The following is a 19,384-nucleotide window of genomic DNA, read 5'->3' on the forward strand; positions in this document are numbered from 1 at the left end:
GGCTCTCTCCCTTTCTAGCTCTAGAGTTTCATCTCATGCCACTTCCCATAAGTAGTATATACTTGGTAATAATGAATCTCTTGTAATTCTCTTATCTCACGATGCTTCACGCTTCAGTGCTCCTGTTCATGTTGATCTCTCTGCCTCAAAAGGATCCTTTTCCAGTTTTTTTTTGCTTTTATGATGCTGCCTCTTATTAGCCTTTCAGAATTCTCATTTCTCAGAAAATATTATTTGACCTCTTTGGCCCTCAGGCTGTCTTAAGAATGTCTGTTGATAGAATGCTTACATCTATCAAAGAATGTTAATCATTATACAGAAATAATTTGTTTACGTTTCTCTTTCAAATAAAGAGCATATCTAACATCCAAGGGCAACAAACACGTCCTATTCATCTTTGTATCCCTAGATGTAGAAAAATGCTTGGCACAAAATAAAATGTTGAACTGAATTCCTACCACACTTTCCAGAGTAAACCAGAGGCAAATAAAATTCAGAATATAGGTGTTAAAAATTATACATTTTTCTAACCAGTTCTAATTATATATTACAAAACCCTAAAGATGTAGGAGAGTGAAACTGTTAATATGAGGGACTTGAGAAGTTGTATCACCTACACCCATGTTTTAGTTTCCTGTAGCTGCCATAACAAATTACCACAAACTTGGTGCCTTAAAACAACATAAATTCATTTTCTCTCAGTTCTGGAGGCCACAAATCTAAAAGTAAGGTGTTGGTGGGGCCATACTCCCTCTGAAGGCTCCAGGAGAGAATCCTTCTTTGCCTCTTTTAACTTCTGGTGGCTGCTGGTATTCCCTGGCTCCCAGCCACATCACCCCAGTCTCTGCCTCTGCCCTCACACTGCCTTCTCCTCTGCCTTTTCTTCGGTATCTTATAAGGGCTTGACATTTGATTTAGGGCCCACCCAGATAATCCAGCATGATCTCATCTTGAGATGCCTCATCTTGAGATCTTTAACTTAATTCCACCTGCAAAGGCCCTTTTTCCTAACGAGGTCACATTCACAGGCTCTAGGGATTTCAATGCGGATGTATGTTTTTGGAGACCACCATTCAATTTACTATAATGTGCTCTCTAACGCCCCCAAAGTCACATCCTTCTCATATGAAAAATACATTCACTCTATCTCAACATCCCCCAAAGTCTTAATCCATTACAGCATCAAATCTAAGTCTTAAATCTCATCTAAATATCATCAGCTCAAAAGTCTCAAATATCATCATCTAAATAGGATGAAGGAGACTCTGGGTATGGTCCATCCTCTCCATCTGCTGACATGTGAAACTAGAAAACAAGTTATCAGTTTCTAAAATATACTGGTGGTGACAGGTATAGACAGGATAGACATTCTCATTCCAAAAGGGAGAAAGTAGAAGAAATAAAGTGGTCATCAGTCTCAAGCGAGTTTGAAATCCAGCAGAACAAATTCCATTAGGTTTCAAGGCCTGCAAATAATCCTCTGTGGCTCAAGGCTCTGCCCTCTGGGCATGTGGGGCTTCACTGGCCCCTGCCTTTGGGCCCCCAGCAGCTCTGTTGACATAAAATCTTAAATTTAAAGCCCTGGGGCCAGCCCCGTGGCCGAGTGGCTAAGTTCGTGGGCCCGCTTTGTGGCCCAGGGATTCACCAGTTGGGATCCCGGGTGCGGACATCAAGCCATGCTGAGGTGGCATCCCCCATGCTGCTACTAGAAGGACCCACAACTAAAAATATACAACTATGTACCAGGGAGCTTTGGGAGGAAAAGGAAAAATAAAACCTTAAAAAAAAATAAATAAAGTCTTGATTTTAAGGTAAACCTATCCAATACTATTGGAATTCAGGAGAGCAGTTACTCTTACAGGACTGGGCAGGGTATTGTGCCTGAAAGGGAGCAGGAGCACTAGTTTTTGGAGTATTGATCATCATCTGCATCTTGGATGTGCAGATTGGTTACATAAGTGTGTTCTCTTGTGAAAATTCACTGGCACGCATACTTATGACGTGTATTTTTCTATGTGTATGTTATATTTCAATAAAAAAGATTTCTTTTAGCTTCAAGCAATAGAGGAAATGATCTCTGAACAAGGAGAGTCATTTCCTTCAATTACAGCTCATGTTTTGCTTTTTTCTACATTACAATTTTGTGGTAATGCATACAAGATATTAAGTTATGTTATATTAAGAAGATGTTAAGTTATGGCTGCTCTTATCAGCTGATAAAAGTGAGAGACTCATCTTAGTCTCAGATTACTGAAAGATACAATTCAGCTATCTTTCCTATATTAAAAGAGAGAGTTATTTCAGTGCACAGCCATAAGAACAGCTGCAAGTCAGCAGCTAGTAATATCATTACCATTCTGGAGGATAATCTAGGATTAGGAAATATCGCTATGACCATTGTCTCGATGTCTAAATACAAATAGAGTCAAAGAAGGCAATAAGCTAAAGTAGAAGCAGCTTTGAAAACTGGTTACCTCTAGCATATAGTTCTGCATGGCTATTTCTTCTAAATAATAAGGTAGATAGGGAGGCAATTGTGAAGAAAACATTACAAAAAATAACCTGATTTTAAGAATCCTTCATTCAGCAGAGCTTGAAATTAAAAAATGTTGAACCTGGCAGACTACAGGGATATGATACGACTGTGTCCTTTCACTGGATTCAGGCCAATGACTGAGAACCCATGAAGAGTCAACCAGGCTCCTAAATGTGTTCACTGTGAGTCTTAGTAGACACTGGGTTTCAGGTTTGCAATTTGGGTACACTTGTGAAAAACACATATATATTTAAACACAGCAGTATCAATTCAATCTCTCTATATTTGTGATGCACTGGCTAATCAAAAGCTAGGCAGGACAGGAAGGTGCATGTTCAAAACTGTTTTCAGAGATCCCATAATTTTAGATTTGACCATTAGTAGGTTGCAATTGTATATCAGTCCAGGAAAAACATTATACCAAATTCAGAATGCCCTATTCAGGAACATGACTGGCAATACTATAAACTTTATTTTAAGCATTCTCGACTTTGAAAACCAACTACCACAAATACCGTTTTAGTACCACAGCTCAACAGCTTATCTAGTTAATTAAATTCTTATATTTTATAAAACTTGTGAAATACGGGGGGTTGGAAACACTTGAACCTCAGGTATAACAGATGCTCATTCTTTGACAGTCACTATTTGCTAGGAGCTCCTCAATAACAGTTTTTCAATCTTTCATCTCTATGAGCTCTTCTTGAGAACGCAAATTTATCATTCTTAAAATTAAAAAATTCTGCTGTCCAAAAGCTATCTTAATAAATGCTGTGTAATATTCTGGGACCACATTCCATATGACTGTCTATGTATATACACGACAGTAACTGTATTTTTTATTTTATTTTTTAATTTTTACAGTTTTTTTTTTTTTGAGGAAAATTAGCCCTGAGCTAACATCTGCTGCCAATCCTCCTCTTTTCGCCGAGGAAGACTGGCCCTAAGCTAAGATCTATGCCCATCTTCCTCCACTTTATATGTGGGACGCCTACCACAGCATGGCTTGCCAAGCGGTGCCATGTCCGCACCTGGTATCCAAACTAGCAACCCCTGGGCCACCGAAGCGGAACGTGCAAACTTAACCGCTGCGCCACCGTACTGGGCCAGCCCCAGTAACTGTATTTTAACACCAGAATTATTTGTAATGGTAATTTAGGGCTCCAGAGCACAGGTTTCAAACTTGGCTGCTTAAAAATCAGCCTATCTGATTTCAGATACTCTCTGAGTTTTGAATCAGAACTCTCTAATCTACAGTCACTCATTAATCCAGTCAACAATTTCTAAGATAACTGTTGAGAAGACATCTTTTGATATAAGATGGGGGAAAGATTTTGACCTGTCAAGATTCTGAATTAATTTTTAAAAACTGAGAGCAGTCCTTTATGGTAATTTATATATTTTCACTGTAATTTAAAACAAGAGTTGATTAAAGCACTATTAATCACAAGAGAGAATTATGGGGTCATTAATAATATGGCTGAAGGCTGTTGAAATCTCTAACCCAAAGTACATAATGCTGGCAATACATTTTGGTGTAGTGATGATCAGTGTCAGCACTAGAGACATATGATGTGTCCTGAATCCTAGCTCAGTCACTTATTAGCTATGTGACTTTGGGCAAATTACTTAACATCTCTCTCTCTCAACACCTCCTCTGTAAGATGAGGATAACTCTACTTCACATGGTTGTTGTGAAGATTAAAATGAGCTAATTCATGTAAAACATTCAAAACAAGGCTGAGCTCAATAAATGAATACTGTTTTCTAGAAGCCCACGTAGTTGTACACATGATTTAATTTGGCCATATAAATTGCCCATGTAAAGGTAATTTACATACGACAGCTAATGTTGTAGTCTATCTAATATTACCTCTTTTGTCCTTGACTGCAAATATCATTTAATTCCATAGTCACTTTTAATAAGTACCCACATTAGTTCAAAAGAGACCCAAAGTGCTGGTAGGAATAGACTCTGTGGAATATATTGGTCCAACTGATTGATTCCCATTGAGAAGTTTCGTGGGGGAAACAATCCTTCCAGTTTTACTTACGCTTAATGAGATCCTCAGACTAAGGTCAATGAGCTCAGGAAACACGGTTATAAATCATGCCACCTGACAGACATAGGAGAAGCAGGAAGATGAGGAAAACAAGTACAGGGGCAGGAAACCTAGGTTGATTTATTTGCATTGAGACAATTCAAGAGAGATCAGGAAACTCAGAAGATTTATAATTTCCCTGTGGCATCATAAAAGGCAGCAGTCTGACAAAAGGAAGGGCAAGTTAGATCTGATGCTAGAAAAGAAGGGAAGAAAAAGTCTTATCAAATTTTTGTGAAGCATTTTCCTACATCTGGAATTGATGATAAAAAAGAAGGAACAGACGGATGAAAGGAGACTGGGAGGAATCCAGATTTCCCCACATCTCCCAACCTCTGGAGTTTACCTAACTTCAAGCAAGCAGAAGTTACAAAAATATGGTCTATTTCTTTATAGGATACAAAGAAGATTTTAAGGGGACAGTGAGTAACCAGGATTTTTTTTTTCAACTTCAAAATGCAATACTTTACTACTTTCATAAAATAAGCAAATTTCTATAGACAGATTTAAACAATCCCTACATATGTGTTTTCTTATACTTTATAATTGCTTCTTTTTAAACTATTCCTAACATCAGCAATTAGCAGATAATAATAGGTAAATATACTGATTTGTCAAAACATGGAAAATAAAGAACTTCAGACCTCAAAATTCACTTTATCTACTCATCTGATATTATAGGTGAGGAAAATAAAACCCAGAGAGGGTAAGTTAGGCAGCTTGTAGCCTGGTTTATATAAAAAGCAAAAAATAAATTAGTTGCCAACACTTAGATATCAAACGATTTACAGGTGCGGGGGTGAAAAAGTACAAACTTCCTGCTATAAAGATAAGTGAGTCCTGGGGATGCACTGTACAGCATGGTGCCCACAGTGAACAACACTGTGTTGTACATTTGAAAGTTGCTGAGGGGAGATCTTAAAAGTTCTCATCACAAGAAAAAAAATTTGTAATTTGTGGTGATGGATGTTAACTAAACTTATTGTGATAATCATGTCACAATATATACAGATAATAAATCATTATAGTATACACCGAAAACTAATATAATTTTATATGTCAATTATATCCCAATTAAAAAAAGATTCATATAAAAATCTAGGGGGAAAAATGGATGCTTGGGTAACATGGGGCTCACATCTTACATAACCACAAGCTGGAATTAAAAGTGGCGCCTCTTTTGACAAAGCTTGTGGCCCTAATGCATTCCAGTTCTCTCTGCTATTGCCTTACATACTTCACTCACTTCTTTTATTTATGACATCCACCTGGCCCACGGGGCCCGAGAGTTAGGTACTATAAGGTATACTAGTACTTTGTCAACTGTGAAGTGTTCTTTACTAGTTGATGGTGTTATTACTGCTCAAGATTATACACTTAGTTATCAATAGAGTCAGAGCTAGAGCTCAGGTCTCTTGACACTCAGTGTAGTGTTATTTCTATGATACTACTCTGCTTCATACAAACAAGAAAACAAGATAGCAACAGTTACAGAATGGGAATTTCTATATTTGAAGAAATAGGCACACCAATGAGAACAATTTGGGTTAGAATAAATAAAATTAACAACTGTAGTACAATGAGTAAATACTTTCTCTTTTTCTTTCCTCCTCCAGTCTCATGTTTCAACTTAATGCCCGGAGGAGGATGAATGTGTGAATGAAAAGAAGCATAGAACAGCTTTGCTAATGATAAGGAAAAAAAGTGTTTTCATGGCTAGGAAATTCCAAACTACAAAGATGAGTCTTGAAGTGAAGATTAAAGTAGAGATTAAGTCGAGGAAGTAGAAGGCAATTCCAGAAGTAAGGACAGTGAATGGAAAATGCTGTGCATCCAGTTCCTTTCAAATAAATCTGGATACCATCAGCAGGAAAAATCTAGCTGATCTTCATGTTTGTAGTGGTTTAGAAGTATGTATATTGAATACTTAATATATAAAGATCTAGAATTCAAGGGAGATATGATAATTAAAAAGAGATTAACATTTTTATCTGACCAAGCCAGGGCTGTTGAATCATTAAATACTGATCGAATCTTCCATTCTGTCAACTTCTGAATATTGTATATTCTAACTAGACAGAAGGTTTTCACTTTCTACGATAACAAAATAATAGTCACTGTCAGGAGATGTCACACAGGACAGCTGAGGTTGATGCTTGTGTACAGAGCAAATACAGCAGAAAGTAGGCACTGTCAAGTGCAACAGAGAAGGGGTCCTCCAGCAGCACCGAGCATAAATGTGTTCTCTGAAGAATGTCTGCTCAGTCAAGCAAAAGGTACCTGGCATTATAAATGTGGGTGTCGGGGCCGGCCCCGTGGCCGAGTGGTTAAGTTCGCGCGCTCTGCTTCGGCCGCCCAGGGTTTCACGAGTTCAGATCCTGGGTGCGGACACAGCACCGCTCAGCAGGTCATGTTGAGGCAGCGTGCCACATGCCACAACTAGAAGGAGCCACAGCTAAAAAAATATATACAACTATGTACTGGGGGAATTTCGGGAGAAAAAGCAGGGGAAAAAAAAGACTGGCAGCAGTTGCTACCTCAGGTGCCAATCTTAAAATAAAAAAAAAAAGTGTCGTGAACAAATGGATACTTGAAAGCTCTCAAAGGCTGGTCTCATTATCAAGAATTTACACTGCTTAGTGAGATGGTAGATGCCTATGACATTTTACTTTCCACACACAGCTTCAGTAGCACTCAAGCAACTTTAACACTTGCTATTTCTTTTTCCCTTTGTTCTCCAACAACTCAAGAGCTCTTCATAGCTGTACTCTATTACTGTCCTCCTTCTACAGAATGTAAAATAGTTTTATTGTTCTCTCTCCAATTTTAGACATCACTTTTAAACTAGTTTTAATACTATGATGAGTGGGTTTTTCCAGTTGTTCTGGAATTGGTGACCAGGGCCCAAAGCTGGGGACAAATAAGAGCTAATAAACAAGCTACATTATGAAGACAGCTTACTAACGGGTGGCAGAAAAGGCACTACTGTGCACCAATCCAAAACCTCAGCACATGTCTTTTTTGGTTGATGTCATGAGGAGTGTATACTCATGCCTAAGAGGTCCTCTCTGCCTAAGCTAAGTGAGAGGGGCTCAAAGAGAATTCTTTCCTAAATCTTAAAGTATTCAACCCTAAAGCCTGGATGGCAGTACAAGAGAAGAAGACTAGCATCTCATTCCTTTGTTTGGCACTTACTTAGGGATCACACGTTGATTAGCTCTGTGCTTATCTTAGGAGGAAAAAAGACAACTGGAGATCGATGGCAAGATGGACAAAGAAGCACTGAGGCAGCCTAAACATTCTCACTATTGGGCATGGCAAGGATGCATGAGTTTCCTGTGGGGGAAGTGACATTATGGAAAGCAGCCAGGTTTATGTCTTTTGGTTACTGCTCTACCCCAAGGGGGTCAATGCTGGCCAGAGAAGCAGTATCAGAGGACTGCAACAGCATTAGAGGACCCCAATACCAAAGGAAGAAGAAAAAAGAGGAATGAAAGAGAACAGAACTTGTCCTCTCCACTGCAGGCCCCTCATGCGAGCTGAGGTAGGGAAGAGAAGATGGAATGAGTTCTGCTTTGTTATCTGATCTGCTTTCTGAGGTCATAAATTAAAATCGTCTTTTCTAGAGTTTAATATAAATACGGGATCATACAGTACATATTCTTCTATGTCTGCATTCTTTTGCTCAATGTGTTTTTGAGATTCATCCACATTGTTGTGTATTTGTAGGTCATGTCTATTTACTGCTGAGCAGTATTTCATTGCATGAATATACTACATTTGTTTACTCATTCAGTTGTGGTAGCCAACCTTTAAGACAGCCTGCAATGATCTCTGTCTCCAGTTATTCACATCATTGTGCTGTTCCCTCCCACGCTGTAGAGGGTTGGTCTACGTAATCAACAGAACAAGGCAGAAGTGATGGCATGTCACTTTTGAGGCTACCATGTTGGTTGCTCTCTCTTCCTCTTTCTTGGATCACTTGCTCACGGGGAAGCCAGCTGCCATGCCTTAAGTAACCCTAAAGAGAAGCCTAAATGTGTAGAGCCAAGAGCCACATGAGTGAACTTGTAAGTGAATACTGCAGCCCCGTCACGTGTTCAGATAACTGCAGACCTGGCCAATAGCCTGACTGTAAACTCATAAGGATCCTTAGAACAACCAGCTAAGCTGCTCCCAGATTCCTGATCCTCAGAAACTATGGGAGACAGTAAATGTTTGTTGTTTTAAGACACTAAATTCAAGGTAATTTTTATGCAATAATAGATAGCCAATTTTGGTAACTGGGAATGGGTATTGCTGTAAGAAAAACCTAAAATGTGGGAGTGGTTTGAAATCGGGCAGTGGGCGAAAGCTGGAAGAAGAGGTGGAAGGATTTTGGGGACAGTGTTAGTGAAAAATCTAATGTGTCTTGAATAGACTGTTAGTAGAGATATGGGCTTTGAGGAAGTTACCAGTAGGGTGCTACAGAGAAGTGAAGAATATGCAGTTGAGATCCTTGTCATGCAATACCACGCCGTTTACCAACAACATTGCCCGCTGTCAGGGGAAAAGTAAAAAGTGCACCTAATGAACTGAGTGATCTACTTAAGGAGACTTTCAGCCAGGACCTGAAGGTGTGTCCTGGTTCCTTTCTTGCTTCTTATAAGAAAGAAAAGAGATGACTGATGTGGCCACTCCAAACACAGCTTTGCTTGATCTTTTTATGTGCTTGTGAGAATTTACAAACAAAGCCTCAATCTAATATTTTTTAAAAACCTCCCTACATATATAATAGCAAACTTAAAGTGAAAAAAATTAGACCAAAACATCACACAATATATTCCCTAAATTAGTCAATATTTGGCCTGAAAATAACTGTCCTTTGTGATGCACTTCCCTTTGATAGTTTGTCAAAACCATGAAGTCCCCACTAGAAATAAGAGGTGTAGAATATCCTAACTGTGCAGTTTATTTCAGGATGTCATCTTAAGGTCCAAGTGCAATAATACAATAGTCAACAAAGTACACTCTGCCTTCATATGCCTTAAATTTTAAGTCTTAAGTTCCTGCCTCCATAAGAATATTTAGTCGCCTATTGATTCATAAAGTAGAGAAGGGAAAGGGGATGGAAGACTGCTGCAGGAAGCCGCTAACGAAACTCCCAAGACAGATGTCTTTCTCTGACTCACCATTACAGTACAATGTATTTATCTTACTTAGACCTAATGTGGCAAAATCTGAATAGAGAAGGTAGAGCATCTGCCTATGGAACTCAAGAGTTGAAAAGTTCATAGTGAATATCATCTTCAAACACTAAGTTTCCAGGGTAATCTATGATTATGAAAAATTAATTTTTCAGAAGTGGTTCCTTCAGGTTATTTTTAAAAAGCATGATGATTTTCTAGTTTTTGTTTTCTCTAAAAAGCAACTCATTCTGAAGAGCAACTAAACTAATGCAGTCTAAATCTCAAGTGAGTGGTCAGCTAAATATACTTTTAAAACAATAGTTTTGAACCCATAGGATGCTGAAATGACTATTCCGACTGGCTGCTCTCTGAAGGGAACTGTAATCACTTTTTATTTCATGTATGTCATGTTCCTAGGTGATGAAGGTTTAGGGGCACCAGAGCCTAAGTGGATGATTCTCTTAACCCCATATAAAGGAGAGAGAGACTGGCTTACAAGGCTACCTTCCGGATAACTGTAGGGTTAGAAAATCTCTTCAGCGCCCATAGGTCTGGGATCCAGGGGATCGAACCCTCCTGTGTGATCACTCTGAATCTGAAAAGTCTCTGTCTGTGCAGGGTGGTCAAAGTCTGGGGGGCTGGGTACTGGCTGGTGCTTTCAGTGCTTTTGCAGACTGCTCAAAGCAGGCAGAATGTGAAGCATTCCTGGGTGCATACTGTTAGAAGCATAGCACATTGAGTCCTGATAGGGTACTGCCATCTCTAAAGACATAAAAGAAGCGAAATTATACTTCACTGCTATTTTGTAGCTTCAAGTTCATAGTACTTCTCTTGGTAATCTGTAAAACAGGGACAAACCATATCATTTCTTTTTTGTTTCGGGTTCTTCATAGGCAGAAAGAGAGGGGAAGGAATGGAGTATAAATAAATATCCTTTCCTATCTCTCAGGGGAACAAATGAGTGTCATAAAAACTTGAAATAGCATTGTCTGTATTATAATTCCAATACGACCTTTAGAATTACCAACTGGCTGGAATGTCCACATAAGACGGGAAGAGTAAGAAGAGAATTGGCAGTAATTCTGGTTCCACCACTTAGTCTTTGCGGAAATTTAGATTTCATCTTTTGGGGTCTCAAATGCTTCATCTATATAATGAGGATAATATTACCCAATGTTGTGGTGAGGACTAGATATGATGTCTATAAAGCAACTGAGCCCAGCATATTATAGTCAACTGATAAGTGGTAGCCATTTTTGTAGTTATTCTGTTTTCACATAATTCTGAAAAGTTATACTAGTCAGGGATATAAGGGAGAGGCACGTATGCAAACAGAAAGCCACAGAACCAGAAAGTGAGTGAAACAGAATGTATGCTTGGAAGTTATAATTTTCTTAGTGCTGACAACTTTGGGCAAGTGGGCATTTAAATGATGCTCTTCAATGATGAAAATGTAAGATTTAAGAAAGACATTAGAATTATCTTTTTTAAAATGCTATATTATAGCATATCATTAAAAAAAAAACAGGTAGAAAAAAGGAAGGATAAAATGTACTACTTGGGGCTGGCCTGGTGGTGCAGCGGTTAAGTTTGCATGTTCTGCTTCAGAGGCCCTGGGGTTCGCCAGTTCGGATCCCGGGTATGGACATCGCACTGCTGTGGCAGAAGTACCAGATATAAAGTGGAGGAAGATGGGCATGGATGTTAGCTCAGGGCCAGTCTTCCTCAGGAAAAAGAGGATTGGCAGCAGATGTTAGCTCAGGGCTAATCTTCCTCAAAAAAACAAAGAAACAAAACCAAAACAAAACAAAACATACTACTGTCTTACTCTCCTAACTGCTCTGAGAACTTCTTCCCCAGAAGAGCAGAACACAATGTGCTGGTGGTGTAATTCTGAACACTACGGCAATACTGAAAGTTGAATAAAGTTATTAGAGCTGAGTGAGAATGAGAGCCCAGTTACTGAAACCCCCTTCCTTCAATGTACACGCATCACCTACAGCACGGTTGTCGTGTGGAACAGGGATCTTTGAGAGGGAAGAGAAGTGGGGATCTAAGTCCTTAAGTATTTAAGTAATTAATCTCACACCAATCCTGTAAGGTAGGTGATGTTACCCAAATTTTATAGGTGAGGAACAGGAATCTCAGAGAAGTAATCTAACTGGTAAAGGGATAGCCAGAGTCACAACGGAGGTCTGATTAGTTCTCTACTAGGTCGTCACTGGGCAGTAAGACATTCACTTTCCATGAGGACAGTTTTTGACACACAGAAGACCCTCAGTGAATCTGAAATGAATGGGCAAACAAACCACATAACGCAAGGATGATTTGCTGAGGCTATCAGCAGGGTAAGGCCAGGGAATATCCTCTGCAGAATGGTTTTGCCAAATATTTAGGACAACTAGTACTTTAAGCACTAGACTAAGCTTCTTTAAGACAAGTACGAGGTCTTTATAGCCCTCATGCCTAGAAAATGTTGGAATAAAAGAATATATTGTCTGACATTTAATCCTAATGTAGAGTATTATAAAGTTGTGGGGGTAAATGAGACTGTCTAGATTCAAAACCTATCAGTTTAAGTTTGTAGCCTTTACTCTTATAATGTTATAGTTGACTTTTAAAACCAGAAAAAAACAACCTAGCCTGTCTTGAAACGCCCAGCCTGCCCAGGACACATCTGTATATAGCACACAGGGCAGAGCCAGGCTCCAAACTAACAGCAAATACAATATGGAGGCTGTAAGATTCCTGAGGTGAAAAGGAGAAAATAACTCTGAGAGAAAGGCTATCTGGGACAGCTGCTGTGGCTAAACAGATGTATTAATGCTTTCTAGGGTTCTGAGTTTACGTTAAACCCAATGGGAGTGCCTGACAATCACAGTGGGGGCTTCTTCACGACTTACAATCTGAATGCAGTGGTTGCACCCATCCCAGCACATCTGGACTCTGTGAAACAACCTTAGTTTTTATTGTTTTCATTGGCCCTGACCCTTCCTCTGATGTGGTCTCTCCAAGTGCTGCTTTGCCATGAAGGAATCAGGAAGACAAGTTACCCTGGAGGGGTAAGCAAATTGGGACCATATTAGAAGAGGGTGACCCCTAAATCTGTCTTGCTTCCCTCTTTCTGACAATAGGAATCTCACATGAATGCCAAGAACCCATCAGGCAGTGGAGGTTCCACTTACTGGAAAGCCTGGTCAACGCGGACTGTCTCCTTGTTAAGAAATGGCCTTTAGATTGAGGCACATTCCAGCAATTCAAAAACTAGAAGCTTTAAATTAAAACAACATTGACGCCATATCCTCTTTCCAAAAGGCCTCTCCTTTGTCTAAAAATTAGTACACACATTTAGAGAAATTAAAGAATCAGGATGTCTTCGGCATGACCTGTTCATTTTTGCTCATAGCATCCCAGACACATTTTGAGAGGGCAGGAATATGAAACTTCACACGGAAGGGAGACAGAAAAACACTGTTAGGAAGGACACCCAAGAACTACCTTATCTTTCTCCATACAAAGATCGCCTCACTACAGAACACTGAGGGCATATAGTTAGATGTAAAGATATTAAGAATTCTTTAGCCACTCCTTTCTAAGGTTACAAGTTCATGGATTACTTAATATCCTTAACTTTCACTTAATAAAAACATATCTTGAGAGGCAAGTAATCAAAAGCCACTGTGAATGAGATACAGTACTCTAGGCTGCCTGACATTTTATTCTATTTGGTGTCTTAAAGTGGAGGGGACCATAACTACTTAAATCATACGTCCATATATTCAGGGCTAACTACTTAAGAGAACTGATATTGCTAAATATCTATACTCACAAACTAGTGAAAGAATGCCTTTCCTCAGCAGTACCCTCCTATTTCATATTATCGGCTTCCCCTGGCCCCGCTGTATTGAGGTATGATCGACAAGTATAAATTGTATACATTTAAGGCATATGACGTGAAGTTTTAATATACGCATACGTTGTGAAATGATTATCACAATGAAGCTAAGTGACATTTTCATTACCTCACATAGTTACCATTTTTGTGTGTGTGTGGTGAGAACACTTAAGAGCGACTTCAGCAAATTTCAAATATACAATACAGTATTACTAACTCCAGTAACCATGCTGTACATTAGATCTCCAGAACTTATTCATCTCACGTAACTGAAACTTTGTAGCCTTTGATCAACATCTCCCCATTTGCCCCACTACCAGGCCAGGGCAATCACCACTCATATTATCAGCTTTGACAAGCCAAATTTCAGTTTTGAACTACTGGACAGGTGTCTTTAATAATAAGCACACTCTTCCTGTTTTACTTAACAGGCATTCAAATATTGGACAGTGTCCTCTTCCTCTGACAAACTATTTTAGGATACTAGAAAAGTTTTCTTTCACTTGTAAATACACAACAGGTTGTTTTTTGCTGGTTAGTTATCTATCCTATAGAAAAGGGACATCTTTTGGTATTTTCTTAGCAAAGTCAGCCACATAAATAAACATAAAGTCTATTTTCCAAGCAGTTTTAATATTGGTCTACAAACAGAGAAAATATCTTTATTGTGTAAATACTGATTCTTGTTAATTTGAACATTAAATATTATGCCAAAAATACTATCATTTGATGACTGAACCCCCAAAGTAGAAAAGAAGAAATTCCTTCACTTGAAAAACTTGCCAAGTCTGATTACTTCAGGCAGAAGAGCAAATCTGGGCAGCCGAAATGTACAGAAAACGTGACCGAGAATGCACGAGATGATCCTGGAAGACAGCACTGTCGACAGTGCAAACAGTACAGGAATGGCCAGTGAAGAGCATTCAAGATAAAGAAGTGGACTCAGGTTTTAAAATTCAGCTTTCTGCTTATTTTCAACAGGAATTCCCCCACCTCCTGCCCCCAGTTTTTAAACTGTGGTAAAACATACGTAACATAAAATTTATCATTTTAACCATTTTTAAGTGTATAGTTCTGTCCATTAAGTACATTTACATTGTTGTGCTACCATCATCAAAAGGGAAAGTTTTAGCTTTTATTTTCAAAGATGAAAGGCCTTACATAAATATTAAGCATTAAATTTGGGTAGGGTTTAGGTTGGAAAACAGCAAAACTTTGCTCTTACCTTCAGAGCTTACCTAGCCCTGAATAACTAGAAATTGTTTAAAGAAAAAGATACCTAGTGCCTTCTGTAGCAGGAATCTGACCGGCTGTAAAAAATAAGCCTTTTTCATTTCAAATGGGCAGCATTTCACTCATTTCAACTAGCCATTGCACAAAGTGAAAAAACATTCTCACAGGAGATTTTTGACATCATCTAAACCAGTCTTCTTACCAAGGATAGTGTGCATTTCCTAGACATAGCCAGAGATTTGTGAAGAAGATCAAAGTCTCTGCTTATGAAATTAACTAGATACAAAGATCAGATGAGCCCCTGAAACATCAGCTGGCAGAGGCCGAGTAGAGGACAGTGGAGAGCTGGTGCCAGCACCGCTCGCTGCAGCATACCTGCTGTTTGAGCTGCTGCACCAGCCGATCCTTCTCCCGCTTTAGCGCAGCCACTTCCTCTTGGGTCTTTTTCTTAGAGGATGAAAGCTCCAAAAGAGCTATATTGGCATCTTTTTCACTAATGGCAGCGAGAAGAGCTTCTTGCCTGCAAAACAAAGAAAATGCCAAGACTTTCATTTAATCCTCACTACAATCCTTTGAAGTTACTATTATTGTTACCCCCATTTTATGGGGGAAGAAACTAAGGCTTTTGAGAGTTTATATAGCTTGCCCAAATTCAAACTTGAAGTAAATGATGCAACCAGGAATCCCATTCAGGTTTTTCTGACTCTAAATGTCTTTACTATGTTGTTATACTGACATCTTATAAAGAGTTCCTAGATATAGCTGCAGTTAAACTTGAAAAGTAAACAAAGTTAATGACTTTTTTTTTTTTTTGAGGAAGATTAGCCCTGAGCTAACATCCGCAGGCAATCCTCCTTGCTTTGCTGAGGAAGACTGGCCCTGAGCTAACATCTGTGCCCATCTTCCTCTAGTTTATATGTGGGATCCCTGCCACAGCATGGCTTGACAAGTGGTGCGTAGGTCTGTGCCTGGGATCCTGGCCTGCGACCCCCCGTCGACCAAGCAGAGGGTGCGAACTTAACTGCTACACCACTGGCCGGCCCGTTAATGACTTATTTTTAAGTAAGAATAATCCTGCCTCCTATACACTTTTCCCATTTAACTAATTCTTTTGATAAGTATTTTGTAGCTTCCAGACAAACAGAGGCATTACTGAAACTGACCACATTTTTATGCATAGGGTGTGTAACAAATTGTAAATGTTAGTAAATAAGCTTTAGAAAAATCAGCCAGCCATCTGTTCCTGGGACATTCTGGATATCCATAACTCTTTTTATCTCATCAATGCAAATAAGTTCCCAGTTATGGCTTTATTTGGCAATGAATTGTACAGTCTGAAACAACAGCAAACTTTACAGATTCCTTGTGGTTTAGCTAACTACTTTTTGGTTGATATCCAGAAGGAAAAGAAGGTGAAATTTAGTAAGGGGTAAACATGAGAAATTTACAAAATAATCAGAATGAAGTTGGTGAACAGTCTCACAGTCCAAAATGCATCCCTCAATAGTTCATCTTCTATGGAAGTCATCCGTAAGAAGACAGATTTGATTTACAAGAACCATATCAGTGGCCTGAGCTTTTGACCTGAGGAAATGCTGAACCTGAGAATGCAGTGCCTGAGTCTAACCTTGCTTCTGTCTTTTGTTAAAATAATTATACCTCAATAGCAGTCACACGGAGACTATCTTTTGAATTTTCTGACAAGGATATTCTATAATCTGGATGGGTAGGTCTGGGAAACTTGAACAAGAAGTACTAACAAATAGAGGTTGTAGATGAGTTTACATCATGGAAATGAAGACTTGTTTAACTAGTCTTTGCTGTTGGAAGGGAAGAAGATTCTCACTGACTCCAGTACAACTTCCCACTGTCCCCACACTCTATACAATTCAAAGAAATGGCAGATGGCTTATCCCATGAAGCTCTAGTCAACACCAAAGGGATAACAACAGTCTAAATATATCCACTGACCACTTGAAAAAAATATGTTAAGTGGTGAAATGAGCTTAAAGGTGAAGGAGTTCAAGATGGTCTCACTATGCAGTTTCCTGTTGATTGCTGTCATCTGTTCCCTTTTGGGAAGCTCAAAGGCTGACAAAGCTGGAATGAGAAAAGTGCTTTCTCAATAAGGTTGCTGCATTTCTGTGCACCAATGTCAGAATTATATATTTAGCAGCAGTAAACTAATAGAAGATGAATGAAAGATAAATTACTCTATCCAATTAGATCCAATCATGAGCATCTTTGCTGAATGCAAGATACAAAGGTGATGGAATCTGAGTTCCACTGTGTGCTTAAGGAAAGCATCATAATATGAAATAGTAAAAATTATTTTATATTGTTGAAGCATTTTGCCTGAATTCCAAAATCTTTTATAAATGATATGCTTAGCCAGCTAGTGTGGTACAGTTAATCTCTGGGGTAAAATGTCACATTCCCAAACTGCAATAGGATATAACAGGTGACAATTCAGATTCTAAATTTTAAAATAAAGAATGTGGCACTGGAGTCTGAGCCAATGCAATAATGCCTTTTCAATAAGATACATAATCTGAAGTTTTTTCTTTTTATATACAATTCAAATAGAAATTTTATTACGTCATCGATGCTATTTATTTTTTATTGAGCATTGATAATATACTATGAACTACACAGAATCAAACTTTTTCTCCCATACCCATGGCTCTTACCTTCTAAAAATTTCCTAACAGATTAACATACCATTGTCCTTTCCATTTTAAAAGTATACTCTTGATATTGATTTCTACACGTGTGACAAATAAAAATGGCAAGCAATAGGATATATTGGAGAATATGAGGAAGCCATTTGGTGTAAATCTAATTCGGCCTGACCTTGTCTTTCCAAAAGGGCCTGACCGTGGCTGTTGAGCACGCATTGTATATCTGCTTTAGATATTCCCTATGGCAAGAACAAAGACCCTTGAGATAAAGGTGCAACTTCCCTCCCCCTCCCAACGTTGGCATTCCCTTAAGGATTAAGCATCTTTCCTTAGGCTAGGAACTGATTGCTGCGCTCACCTGTGACCACCCAGCTCGAGACAATAGGCTTGCCTCCTGCTACACCCTCTGAGACAGCAGACCCACTACCTGCTGTGTCCATCAAGCACTGTCGACAGGGCAATCTTGTGACTATTGTGGGAGGGACATTTCAATCATATGTGAAACGTCCTGTATGGGGGTATATAACCACTCTGTATACCTCACTTCTTTGGTGCCCTTTCTTCCTTTGGGAAGAAAGGCCCCGGGCCATGGTCCTCAGACTTCAGCTCAGAATAAACTCACCCAAATTTTCATTTATAGATTGGTTAGGGATTATTTTCGTCAACATGTGTATGTGCCTAAAAAGGGCAATTCATAGTTAAGAGAATAAAATGCTTTGATTATACACTGTACGTGTAATCATATAAACTCTGGATAATGTCAGCATCTTTTATGGGTATACTAGCTTTTAGGTTTTTCTTTTGTTTTTGGAAAGAGACAGAGATGGTAATAATATCTTGTCTACAGATTTGAAATGGACACTATAGTGAAGAACAACCTCTTTATAAAAATCTGGAGGAATATTAAAGTTGACCAATAGTAACAATCATCTAACTTTTTGAGAATAAAAAAAAAATCCTGCTGTTCCCTTAATATATCTAATAGAAAAGACCATACAGTGTAGTTGAACTTATGTGGTTAAATTTTACAGAGAGCACTCAAAAGTGTCTAAACTACAAAATTTTGTTAAAAGTAACCTGCTTTTCGGAGGGAATGGAATTCAGAACGGAAAAAAAGCAAACTACAAAAAGAATCTTATTTCAGTAGCCACCTACTCTTAATATAATTGCTTCTTTGAAAACATATTTTTTGATAAAAGTAACATGCATTCATTGAAGAAAAGCTGGAAGATACAGAAAACTATAAAGAAGAAAATAAAAATACCAGAAATAGTTCCTTTTCAATCAGAGTCAATTGCTTGAGATCTGGAAGTCACCTATTCTAATTCTAACATGGCTATTTTAAAGAAGAATGAAGCTTGATGGGATTCGTAACTGACTTTAAGAGCTTCACTAACTAAAGGCTATCCACAGAAAAGGACTTGCTAGTAGAGCACACACTGACTTCATTTCCCATGAGCCCCTAGGGAGTAAGACAAGCACATAAAATGGGAAAGGTAATATATGTACGCCACGAGCCCAGAGCAAAATAAGACCTGCAATGCTCTTCCTGCCAAATTACTCTCCTTGTTCTGTTAGTGTCTTTTCCTCAGTAAAAAAAAAAAAGAATTGAAAATGTGGACACAGAACCTTTTAAAGTGATTAGCAACCCACTACCGCATGGCTAACATGCCATATTACTTGCACAGCGAGTAGTACTAGCGCAAACCCAACTCGAAGTCACTCAAGTGGTCTAGTGACTCCATCCCTGGTGCTTTCAACTACAGGAC

The 19,384-nt window shown here is 38.8% G+C and overlaps 1 protein-coding gene across 22 annotated transcripts in view; it reads right to left on the reverse strand.

The window, feature by feature from the left end:
- The window catches only part of ERC1 (ELKS/RAB6-interacting/CAST family member 1), a 516,642-nt gene that overhangs the window by 118,036 nt on the left and 379,222 nt on the right, over positions 1–19,384 (reverse strand). For all 22 annotated transcript variants that reach the window (XR_011540237.1, XR_011540234.1, XR_011540233.1 and 19 more), the window contains one exon: positions 15,310–15,454. Coding sequence is in view for 15 of the 22 variants with exons in the window: in XM_070620439.1 (XP_070476540.1) it covers positions 15,310–15,454 (145 nt within the window). In the remaining 7 variants the exon portion in view is untranslated. The remainder of the gene's footprint in view (positions 1–15,309; positions 15,455–19,384) is intronic.

Source organism: Equus przewalskii, chromosome 5 (assembly GCF_037783145.1).
Source record: "Equus przewalskii isolate Varuska chromosome 5, EquPr2, whole genome shotgun sequence".
NCBI classification, from domain to species: Eukaryota; Metazoa; Chordata; class Mammalia; order Perissodactyla; family Equidae; genus Equus; species Equus przewalskii.